The following is an 11,593-nucleotide window of genomic DNA, read 5'->3' as shown; positions in this document are numbered from 1 at the left end:
GCCTGAGTTCACTAATGACGATGTTTTAACGGTCGATCGCCCGCCGCCGTCAATCATAATTGCAACTAGCTGTTTCTCTGCGTTAGGGGGTCATCCTACCCTGGGAGTTCTTCTGGCAAGGATAACCTTATAATTCTTATTATTTTCAGACTGAGTGCTTGAGTATAACAACCATGGACTAGACAATAATGCTACGTACTAGATGTATATTTGCTGCCGGCCATCTACTTATCAGACTCCAAAGCCAATCCACCCGAAGTAAATAAACAGAGCAGAGTTTGGTCGGTCAGAGAATCCATTCAACCGTGGAACTCAACCCAGCAGTCAACCATGACGTAAAACAAGGTGGTTGGATTTTAGCCCAACTCATAAAGTACCGGCGTCGCAGAGGATGAGATGACGGCCATGGTAGTCAAGCGTGCAACCAGTCCGATTCTAAAATGGCTGGCCAACCAATAGGGAGATATATGCTTCAAGCAGCAGTTGAAACTCGTAGAACATAGCAAGTGCGTATGCAGAAATGAAATTGTGGAAAAGCTCAAGACGACAAGTAAGGGGTATCTAAATGATGGATAGCAAACAGAGAAACTCAATACGTGGTACCACTCAACCACTCATTCCATCCCATGCCCCTTGCCCCTCCCTTTCAACCCAGGAACACTGCGCCGGTATATGTAATCTGCAGTCTGACTGCCAGTATCTGTAATGTCATGCAAGATCGCCACCTCCCTGACTATCAGTAGTCGGGGTACATGCAGCGACCGGTGCTGTGTGTGGCTCACGCCAGTCTCGTATCAATTCTTCACGGACTGCCTGGCACCATGACAAAAGAGCCCTGTCGAATTGCCTCCAGGCCTCATCGCTGGTACCGTTGACAACGCCCATCACGTCCATTTCCAGCTTCGTCTCCCATCGGATTTCTGCGGCCTTTAGCCAGAAGCGAAGATTATCTGCACGTCGATATGGCTTGGCAACGTCTTGATGGTACGACCTGATCTCGCCGAATGGTCGCTTGGATTTCGTGACCGCCTGGTTGTGGATGCGGACGAGGTCTCGGCCGTCCCGCAGTCGTTCAAGGATCGGTGTCGGCAATGTCCCCTCACCGGTGGACGTCCAGGTTGGCAAGGGTGTATCGGATTCTAGCAAGCTGCGCAGGAACAATTCCTCTCGCTCCCGTTCTCGCCCGCTCCAGTCGCCTTTCGCCCAGTCCCATCCTTCGCGCTCTTTCGCTTCCAAGGCCTCCAGGCTCTCCTCTCTGGCGAGCATCTGACGTACATTTGACACCCAATCCATCATCGACGATCGCTCGTCCTCGCGGAGACCCCCGCAAAATTGCGAGAGGCCCACCGCTTCAGCACCTCCAGAACATGAAACAGTTCCTGCCGGATTTCTCGCTCGGGCTTGATTGAAGCCAACCGTTCGGGGCGCTCATGCGCCGTATAGTAAAACTTGGCCGCTCGGATGGCAAGAGTAACCGCATCCAGAATGCGCATGCCCTGAATCTCATGCCATCCCGGCGGGCCATTGCCCGTGCCTGGCCGCGAAATCACTTCTGCATCTTCTCGAGATACACTGATCCGCGGCGGCACCATCTCCGGCGGGGGCTCTTTCTGCGTCTCCAGTTCCTTAATGTTCTTCTCGGCCTTGTCCACCGCATTTAGCAAATCCCTCCTCAGCGCCGGCACATCCGGCGGTGGCGGAATATGATGCGTCTTAACGCTGTACGTGCTCACCGTCGGCGGGAGCATCATCTCATCTTCCAGATCCTCCTCACCAATATCCGAACAGTCTTCGTCTGTCGGGCTCTCTGTCAAATCATCGATGAACCGAGCATTAGGCGTCAATAGTAGCCGAGGCTCCTCCTCGGGCTTTTTCTTTTTCTTCCATTCGCGCGCATGGCCCCCCTTGCCGTCCAGCAGACCGGTTCTTGCGAAATAGTACTGCAGGTGGGCAATGCTCCCCAGACTCATCACACTTTCGCGATTCTTAGCCGACTCGGCGAATTCGGCTCCCTGCGGCCGGATGTACCCATGTCGTCTCGAAGAGGCCGAAATCGATGATCTGGCATCGGCGGATGTGGCGGACGAGGTTGAGAGGGACGAAATGGTGGAGAACGTACGGTCAGGGGATGGACACGAGGAGATCGCAGGCGTTGCTGGGATGGAAGGGGACGGCGATGAGGCCCTCACAGGAGCGAGGACGGATTCTGAATCAATAGTCTCATCCATATTTTCCTCAATACTGAACTCTGGATAGCCGTTTTCTTCCCTCGGTTTGAATGTATCAATATAGAAACGGATCGGACTCAGTTCGGTAAGGCGATATCACACGACGTGGAGAGGACAGCTTGTTCTCGAGGCGGTAATGGCCCCGTATTTTTTTTTTTTGGAAATCAGACGTTAATATCGGCCGTTGGCCAGATTATTATTGCTTGGTCAGGGTGTGCCGGTCGTGGTTATGGATCGACAAGACACTCAATAATTTGCTCGAGGTTCAAAAGGGGCTTTTTTTTCCACTAAAGGGGCGAGCGGGTCGAATAGTCCGAGAGCCAACACATCGACTATCATGGCGATTCGACGTATTTATAGCAACTCCCAATTTCATGTCTTTTGATTACTGGTACACTACAGAGGGCTCACAACCAGGAACTTCCATTGTGTCTCTGCTTTTTCTCGACGGTTTTTGTCCGTTATCTTGTGTCTCACTTCGATCGCTGGTGGTCTTATCCTCTCAGGCACACCCGCCCTACCCTTGTGCCTTTGTTGGTACTTTGCCAAAACAGGTCTAGTGTCGCCCCGTACCTTTGCCCCGCATTCGACAGTTTTCCGTCCCGTCCAGAGGTTCGGCGCGGATCGTAATCGTAAGCACATGCACCCTAGGTAAGTGCATTGATTCTAGAAGGATCGAGGAGAAGATTGTCACGAGTCATGACACTATGATATTCAGAAATTGTTGAGAGAGGAGAAGCGCTGGAATGTAGCCTAGATTAGGTATCACTAAACTCCGTGCTCCTTGAATAAAACAAAAGAGGAAAACACTGATCAGACCAATAGAACGAATGAACCCCCCTTGAGGCTCCTCGGTAACAAAATGAAGCGATTGGAAAGACAGGCCATCTATCACATGCAGGCTTCAAATGCTGAAAAACAGACACAAAGGAAAGATTTCAAAATGAAGGAATCAAATAACCTCGTCTCTCTCCCATCCGGTCGACTTCAAATTCTCAATTCCCTTTGTCGGATGAGGCTTGGAGGGATCCTTGTACTTGGCTGCGTACGGGTTCGGATCCACATTATGTTGAAGGTTTCCTAGTGTATGGTTGACCTCGCGGTGCTTGGCTTCGTCCGCCCGCACGTACAGTAGCAAATCCTTCATTGTGCGCTGGCCCTCAGGCATGTTCCAGTACTGGACGGCGATCTCGGGAGCATCCAACTTCTCCCAATCGGGCAGCTTTCCTGCCTCAATGTCTTTGATGGCCCGAGTGTAGGTGATGACGGCTTCTTCTTCAAGGTAGCCGACGAACCGGTGGCAGGTGCGTGGGGAGATCAGGTACGAAACGAAGAACCCGTTGAAGAAGACGCCCTGGGCTCCGAGAACCATGAGCCGCATGAACCATCCTGGCTCGGCAAGCTTGAGGAAGGTAAGCAAATGCATGCGCTCATTGTATGCCTCTTCAAGAAGAGTTTCGATCCTGGTGATTGATTGTTAGCAACAACATGAACTGCGGAAAGTTGATTACCAAAATGGGAACTCACCATCCGTTGTCCTTCTTCATTCGTCTCAAGCTCCGCAGATGCCGCAGCATGCCTCCAACCATGCCTGGCACGCCAGCCACGCTCTCGAGGAAAACAAATCGAGTAAGCCACTTCTGCTCGGTCATTTTGAATTTGGCGTCGTGTTCCTGGCCCGGCTTGGGGTGTCGATACCCGGTCACCAAGTCCATACCCCATCTGAGCACTCGGACTGTCCCGAGCGCCACCCAGTCGGACCAGTTCTTGGCTTCTCGGTGGGCTATCTGAACGGCGCGCATCTGATCTTCGGTGTAACTTGTAGCTGTTAGCGCGGGAGCGCGTCGAAAGTAGATATCAATCGGAGTGCACATACATGGGATGAACCCAGGCCGTCTCAACCTCCTTGATGTGAGGAGCCTTCGGCGGAGGGAAGTAGTCTTTGATTTGTGTCTGTGGCGTTGACGAGATGGGCCGCTTTGTGATTGACTGGAAGTGGTTGCTGCTTGCTAGCAGGGGGCGACTGCATCGTGGTGCAACCACTGCGCTTGCGTAGGTCCGGATAGTAAACCGGACATATGGTTTGGGAAATGCAGTAGCCCGTAAGGGCATGGTTGCTGTTATCGAGCTCATATGGAAGGCAGTTATCACTTGTCAGACGGTAAAGTAAGGATGTCTGGACTTCGGAGATAATAGATATGATGACTTCTTCGTATTGTTTGATGGTTTGGATATCTGAATAATAACTACAGCTTATGGTCTCTACAGTCACATCCTTATATACTCGACCGTCCAGATAATATTTGCAAAGCCGTATCATCTATGGCAAAAACCGGAAGCCACGGGGAACCTAACAAATACAATGGGCACTCATCTGAAATGAAACAAGAAATTTTCCACCATAGAAAATCTCTACAGTTACAGTCATCATTGCGCACATTAACTAACTGATAGGCCACACCACACCAAATTCAACGAGGCTTAGATGAGCGCAATTCGTATTGGTATGGATGGTGGAAACTGATGGAGGGGCCTGAGGAACCAGCGGGCTGGTTCCAGTTTTGATAGAAGCTAGAATGAACGTCGAAGTTACAGAGAAGCCCCCCCATTGATACCGACAATAACACCACCATCAGGACGGGAAATTGGAATTTAAACAATATCAAGTATCCACTTCATCAGCAGCAGACCCTAGACGAAGTAGAAGCAGATTATACATGCTTCCCATTATCCCTATGGCAAAAGAACTTGCGAAGCTGATACTGGCATAATCTTGTATCTGTCATCTGGATACGATATCGTATCTTCATAAAATACAGGATCGGGCCATGTGACCTCGGAGGAAATCGGGATTGTCAGACGGCGAATGACTCAGCCCTCCCGATCTCAGACACAGTGAGCTACTGCCCGAAGAAAAATCGGGATGCAAGTTTGAACGGCGTTCGGTGTTCTGTTTTCCGAGCCCGTTTGGTTACTGCTAGATATTCTCGGTGAGCCATTGCGTCACTCAAGGCGCTCCATGTACGCATTGGTCAAGGTGGTTGTTGCATGCCAGCTAGCCGAAACGGCGAAATGCCGTTCATGGATTTGAGCTGGAGAGAATCCCGTTGGCCGAAGTATTCTCGTCATGCCGACCTACAAGAGCAACTAGATCGACCATTACATCCACTTATATACCTCTAATGTTCTCACAGTTATTGCTCGATGGAGTTCAAATTGCCTCAGCGCTGATACAAGCAGCTCATTAGATAATTTCATTTGGTTGAAAGACAAAGACTGGGAACTCTCCTCAACGAGACATATTGAGTCCAATCATTTAGCAGCTTCAAAGACCGACTCGGATGTCCGTCTGACAGCGAAGTGATCTTCCCCTTCTTCAGGACTGAGATCCCTTTTCTCGACCTTGACTACGTGTGCGAGACGTGGTCCCTTGTCGATGTCTTTGAAGAACTTCTGGAGTGTCTCGTCGTTACCTTGGACTTCTCCTTCAACCTGTTGCCATGACCTTAGCTTCTGCAGATGTGTAGGTAACTCAGGAACCTTAGGGTTGGGGACGGACTCTTCCACAGGTAGTGTTCTTCACCCAACCTTTCAATCCGTGCTCAACTGCACGCTTCTGAGTGAAGTCACTAGTCAGAACATAGGAGTTAGAAATGTGTCTATGCTGAATGCCTCTCTGTATGCGGAATCCATCACCCTACCGGAATCCGACACCTGGAGACAAATCAGTAACCATTTAATGTAATAGCAGCAGTGAAGTACTTGCCTTGTACAGTGCCGTGGACTCTGAATGCAGTCTGATACATGTCAGTCACGTGCCATGAATTCAAATGACGTATCAAGATAGGAAAAGACGAAACGCGACCGGGAGGTTCGAAGGGGTCGGGGTAGAAGTACTCGCCGCGATGCCATGTTGACAAAGGCTCCGGTTCTTACTCTGCGGTTCAGGGTTTCGCTGTTGTGATATCTTTGGAGTGTTTGTCTGATCATACTCCATACCTAGGTAGGTAGCTATCGGTCGACGTTCATTCTGGCGATCAAGTGGGGCTCTAGCTACGTTTATGCCTCAGGCTGCAAGGCGTCAAAGTTGCTGGGAGACGTCCAAATTTAGCATTCTGTTCCACTTTAGGCTAGCTCAAGCACTAGTGCCTTTGGGGTCAGGCACTCATACTGACCAATGATAATCGAGGTCTTTGACAAGTACCTTACTCATCATCAGGAATGGGGATCGTCAAGATCGCAGATAGAAAGCTGAAGGTTTGGCTTGCAATTGCAGTGATGTTGGAGAATCAAACGTCAAGAGTCGCATTGCAGTTGCAGTCTGTAAGGTTGTTACGTAGTATATTCGGTGATATAGTTATAGTCAACCTCGTGATTCTGGACTACTTGTAAGAGCCTAGGTAATCTGGCCTTCTCCGCCCCTGAGCTCGTTTCCCTCCTAAAGATACCTATCTACGGAGTCCTCCGTACTGCTCTCCGCAACCCATCATCCTCTTCTCTCCGCAGCTTTGTCCATGGGCCCCGGCACGCGATGCTTCTGTTAAAATGACTTCAATCCTTTCCTGGTTTCGGAGACTCTACTCTCTTGATACCCTCGACACTCGTTTCACTTCGTCTGCGACCACCTCGTTAAGGGCCGCTGCTGACACGCGACCCCCGGCTGCGAAAGATGCTCGCGCAAATGCCATCGCCAATGGCGCTTCGCCTCCCAACTGGCGAACGCCTGAATTTTTTGTTTATTATTTTGTCTTCTTAACCGTGGTACCTCTGATGTTCAAGACTGTCATTGATGCTTCGAAAGGTACGGCGTGTGGTTGCGAGTCTGCGGGGAGCTTGGAGACCCGTGCTGATCAGTTGCTCTAGAGAGTCATCCCGGTTATTCTGCTTATGAGCATTTGCTATCGCCGGGCTGGATACCTGGCCGTAAGGTGGTGAGTATGGGCTGCATATCTGCTGTTTTCCATGATGCTGATTGCCACAATGAATAGGACAACTCCGATGCCCAATTCTCAAACTTTCGTAATAACATTCCCTACCTTCTCATCCTTCTCGTCGCTCATCCGTTGCTTCGTCGGGTTTATGAGCGCTATCTACTGCGGCCCGATGCCAGCTCTGTTTCTCGAAGTGCCGATGCGGCGACTACTGGAGAGGCTCGACTGGATCGACGGGTGCGATTCGATTATTACTTTGCTCTCCTGTTCATAACTGCGCTCCATGGGGTGTCGGCTATCAAGGTCCTCGTGATCCTGTACTTGAACTACAAGATTGCCAATTCTCTTCCTAGGAAATATATCCCCGCGGCCACTTGGATATTCAACATCTCCACTTTATTCTCCAACGAGCTTTGTGCCGGGTACCCGCTTGAGCGCGTGGCCACTTTCTTCGCAGCAGGTGGTGAAGGAGAAACTTCCTTGGTGCAATGGGCCAAATACATCGATGGTTTTGGAGGCTTAATGCCCCGCTGGGAGATCCTCTTCAACCTGACGGTCCTCCGTTTGATCAGTTTCAATATGGATTATTACTGGAGCCTGGATTATCCAGCGGCGAGCGCAATTGAAGTATGCTCTGAGACCACAGACTCTTGCGAACGATAACTGACAGCCATAAGAAGAAACAGCTCGATCCAGCAGCGCTGTCCGAGCGTGATCGTGTGAGCATCCCGCCAGAACAGTCTGCGTTCAATGCTCGCAACTACGTCGCCTATGCCCTTTACTCGCCTTTGTACTTGACGGGTCCTATCCTGACCTTCAACGACTATATCGCTCAGCAGAGATATCCACCACCATCTCTCACAAAGACCCGTACTCTTCTATACGGCATCCGATTCTTCTTGACGTTGCTCAGCATGGAATTGATCCTCCATTATATATACGCCCTGGCGATTTCCCAGGCATCGCCCGATTGGTCCCTGTATTCAACCGGACAACTTAGCATGCTCGCATTCTTCAATCTACATATGATTTGGCTCAAACTCCTCATTCCCTGGCGGTTCTTCCGCCTCTGGGCCTTGGTCGACGGCATCGATCCCCCTGAGAATATGGTCCGCTGCGTGTCGAACAATTACTCTGTCTTTGCCTTCTGGCGCGGCTGGCACCGATCCTTTAACCGCTGGATCGTCCGCTATCTCTACATACCCCTGGGCGGAGGAGCACGATCGGGAGGCGCGAACAAATCCTCGCCAGGCCTCCTCTCCAAAGCACGTCAGATCTTCAATTTCCTGGTGGTATTCACGTTCGTCGCTCTCTGGCATGACATTAACCTTCGCTTGCTCATGTGGGGCTGGCTCATCACCCTCTTCTTTCTCCCCGAGACCATCGCTACTCTGCTGTTTCCCGCGCGCAAGTGGCGCTCGCGCCCAACCGCATACCGTGTTCTCTGCGGTGTTGGCGCCGTTGGCAATGTTCTTATGATGATGATTGCCAATCTTGTTGGATTTGCCTTGGGACTGGATGGGCTCAAGGGTCTCCTATCGGAGATTCTCGGATCTTACTCGGGCATTGGCTTCCTTGTTGCCGCTTGTGGCGCACTGTTTGTGGGAGTACAGGTCATGTTCGAGATTCGGGAAGAGGAGTTACGCGCTGGTATTAAGATGAAGTGTTGATCCTTGGATATTGAACTTTCTCTGGATTGATGTTATGTACATAGACATCGATCATTAGAACTGTCTATGCTGGATATTGAGAACCATGATGTCCACTCGTAGCGGGTATTATGGACTACTGGAAGTTCCTGGCAATGCGAGTCACATTGGCCATGGCTGCTGCTACTGCATGCAGACGAACCCTCCACCAGCTGCGATGGTAGGCTGCCGGATCCATTTGATTCGTCTGGAATTGAATTTGTGATGAGGCATTGCATCGATCACGAAGGAGACGCGTTAACCGATTTATGTCATCGGGGGACCGTAAAGAGTCAAGCATGCGTGATGGACTCTGAGCGCAGGGATGGATAATGACGCCCGCCGTCCTGCAGCGATAAACCGTGTTATGAGACTCCTGCGCCTTTCGCACAAAGCCTTGCAACTCGACTAGGGCCCTTCACAGCTATGAAGCTGGTATTTTGACAGGTATGTTGTCAAGCATTACCGGCCAAACCGGCCAGCACCAGACACCTCAAAAGAACGCTCCGCACCGCGAGTCCTCGTGAACCTTGTAACAAGCCAATCCGCAGGTCCGAACATGGCAGTTCTTGCACCGAATCTTGCCCCAGTACCCGCACATACAGCAAAAGTGCCGTGGTGCCTTGACGGTTAGGGATGGACCAGCACGAGCCGCGTTGTATGTGAGTGGCGGTTCGGCCAGGAGTGCCTGCATTATGCGCTCCGAGGGTGCGGAAGGAATGTACGATTTGAGAAGAGGATCGTTGTCGTGCTCCGATTTGATCAGTCGATTCTGGTTCTCGGTTTCTGGCTCGCTCTGCTTCTTGTCTTCGTCTGTGTCGGGGTCGCGCTTGTGATGGTCTCTGGCGGGATCGTTGAGGCCCTTGATGGAGGTACGGTGGATTGTTTTCTTTTCGATGAGTGTGACTTGGGGGTAGTAGCGGGAGTTAGACTTCGTCGGGAGGGCTTCGTTATCTTGCTGATTGAGGGCCGTTGTATAGTTGACTGTGCGGCTTGGGCCAGGGCCGCCTCCTCGTCATCGAGGTAGTTTCGGAAGGTCTTTTGCGATTGTAGGATACGGCGCACATTTGAAGTCGTCTTTCCCCGTGTCCCTAGCAGTAATAAATACACGTTAGCCATGGTCGGGTTGCTTTGATAGAATCTCTGCGCAATGCTTGCAATACCTCTACCGGCTGCATCCTTCTGTTTCACTGGAATCGGAATATGGACGTCTCGATGGTTCTCCCGGTCAAGCTCAGCTATGTGGCGAATAATCGCATTGCTCTGGCGCGAAGATAAGTCGGTGCGACCACCATCGCGGATTCCTCGTTTCCTGCCGATGGTAGGTGTGATAGCTGCTTGCGCTGGGTCGAAGCCGCGGTCGGGGACGTAGGTCCATCCGGGCGTGACATGGGAGGATGTGCCGGGGAGGACTTCAATACGATACATGATGAGAACGACAAAAGTGACTGATATGGTCTAATATGCTTGCATCGCGATGGCTTGTCTGCCGGCGTGAACGATCTGAAGCTCTTAATATGCCAAAAGATACCGCGCCATGGATATGTGTTTGTGGTGTTTGCATCATCCAACTACAAGAGGATCCACCTAGGCATGGTGTCACGTGCTGACGGTGCATGTCTATGAGCCTTGTCACTTGCTAAGTACTGATTGATCACTGGATTTGGTCCTCTTGACTGGAGTGTTATCGACGTATAGAGAGATACATTATAGAGAATCTGCGAACTCAAAGGACTCCAGGTATGTCACCTTTATGGAGCCCGTATAAACAACACCTAAAGCATGATACACTGCTCAAGCTGGTAGAAATCCAAAACAAGATATGATACTCGAGAGTAAGAACAAAACAGTCATGAGATTAAAGATGATCCGACAAATTGCCTTCATTTCTTCTTTTGCAGCTGGTCTATCTTTGTCTCCAGTTCCGTGACGTAAGTTTGCAGTCGTGTTGTGGCTGCTTGTAGAGCCTAACGAACTCGATCAGTATGGTCCAAAGAGCGGATGAGCAGGAACGTGAGCCAAGTTATCAAATGAGGCGTCCAGTTTATTGCATCCATCCGTACACGCTCAGGATGCTCTGATATAGCATCATAGCAGCTGGGCGGACAGGGACGACGGGATAGGGGGAGAATCCTCAAGGATCCCGTTGTAGACGAAAACAAAGTGAGACATACATGGATATCTTCATTCAGCATTTGATTTGCGACTCTGTACTCCCCCAAGATGTAATAGTAGACCGCAGCACCGGCAACAGCAGTTCCAGCGAGGAACCCAAACAACCTAGCACAGGCGTCAGGAGAACATCCAATATACCCGACAAAACAACCAAATACAGGAGTTCGAAGCACTTACCCTCCACGGAATGCACCCACAGGCTTTCTTGCAGGCAATGTTGTACCTGTGTTCCTGAGGGTTCGGGATGTCGAGAAGCCGCAGGCGGATACGGGTCCCAACCTGGGCGCCCCAGAGCGCAACAGGGAAATCGCGTTTTTACCTGCAATCATGTTTGGTCATGAGCCTGGAGAGCTATGTTACGGTTAGCGAGAAGCATGCTTTTGGACTCAAAGTAGAGAAGGAAATATCATCTTCTCACATTGTAATCAGGAGATGAAGTTGGGCGCTTGGGTGTCACGAGCGCGTGGTGGCGGTGTTGCCTGTTTTGGCCCTGCGATATGCGGTTGCATCCGGCGACTCTTGTCTGTACTACTTTCGATTTTCCAACTGCTGGAGGCGCAGACACATCATG

General features: G+C 50.8%; 6 protein-coding genes across 6 annotated transcripts; 1 reads left to right on the top strand and 5 right to left on the bottom strand.

The window, feature by feature from the left end:
* Positions 1-217: 217 nt before the first annotated feature.
* P174DRAFT_436845 (uncharacterized protein) lies at positions 218-2,382 on the bottom strand. Its single transcript, XM_024826136.1, has 2 exons — positions 1,323-2,382; positions 218-1,266 (listed from the first exon to the last, which is right to left on the bottom strand). Exons 1-2 carry the CDS (start codon positions 2,226-2,228, stop codon positions 709-711), a joined length of 1,464 nt encoding a protein of 487 aa, XP_024687024.1. The 5' UTR covers positions 2,229-2,382; the 3' UTR covers positions 218-708.
* Positions 2,383-2,980: 598 nt separating this feature from the next.
* P174DRAFT_466891 (alternative oxidase) lies at positions 2,981-4,361 on the bottom strand (the record flags this gene model as incomplete). The annotated part of the gene is made up of 3 exons (XM_024830552.1): positions 2,981-3,691; positions 3,756-4,046; positions 4,105-4,361. The coding sequence occupies 3 exons, from the start codon at positions 4,359-4,361 to the stop codon at positions 3,181-3,183; spliced, it is 1,059 nt and encodes a 352-aa protein (XP_024687023.1). The 3' UTR covers positions 2,981-3,180.
* Positions 4,362-5,540: 1,179 nt separating this feature from the next.
* Positions 5,541-5,964, bottom strand: P174DRAFT_456152 (acylphosphatase; the record flags this gene model as incomplete). Its single annotated transcript, XM_024829402.1, has 3 exons — positions 5,541-5,720; positions 5,788-5,857; positions 5,930-5,964. 3 exons carry the CDS (start codon positions 5,962-5,964, stop codon positions 5,541-5,543), a joined length of 285 nt encoding a protein of 94 aa, XP_024687022.1.
* An 809-nt stretch (positions 5,965-6,773) lies between these two features.
* Positions 6,774-8,829, top strand: P174DRAFT_416165 (putative glycerol:H+ symporter (Gup1); the record flags this gene model as incomplete). The annotated part of the gene is made up of 4 exons (XM_024824470.1): positions 6,774-7,029; positions 7,092-7,159; positions 7,217-7,786; positions 7,837-8,829. The coding sequence occupies 4 exons, from the start codon at positions 6,774-6,776 to the stop codon at positions 8,827-8,829; spliced, it is 1,887 nt and encodes a 628-aa protein (XP_024687021.1).
* Positions 8,830-9,340: 511 nt separating this feature from the next.
* Positions 9,341-10,275, bottom strand: P174DRAFT_456150 (putative HIT finger domain protein; the record flags this gene model as incomplete). Its single annotated transcript, XM_024829401.1, has 3 exons — positions 9,341-9,676; positions 9,724-9,938; positions 10,011-10,275. The coding sequence occupies 3 exons, from the start codon at positions 10,273-10,275 to the stop codon at positions 9,341-9,343; spliced, it is 816 nt and encodes a 271-aa protein (XP_024687020.1).
* A 490-nt stretch (positions 10,276-10,765) lies between these two features.
* Positions 10,766-11,591, bottom strand: P174DRAFT_500091 (uncharacterized protein; the record flags this gene model as incomplete). The annotated part of the gene is made up of 4 exons (XM_024830947.1): positions 11,441-11,591; positions 11,200-11,373; positions 11,022-11,127; positions 10,766-10,814 (listed from the first exon to the last, which is right to left on the bottom strand). Coding segments are annotated over exons 2-4 (306 nt in total), but the record flags the coding sequence as incomplete, so codon positions are not given.
* Positions 11,592-11,593: the final 2 nt, after the last annotated feature.

This window comes from Aspergillus novofumigatus (assembly GCF_002847465.1).
Source record: "Aspergillus novofumigatus IBT 16806 chromosome Unknown P174scaffold_1, whole genome shotgun sequence".
NCBI lineage: Eukaryota > Fungi > Ascomycota > Eurotiomycetes > Eurotiales > Aspergillaceae > Aspergillus > Aspergillus novofumigatus.
Note: the sequence above shows the minus strand (reverse complement) of the source record. Positions and strands in the feature narration are given on the sequence as shown.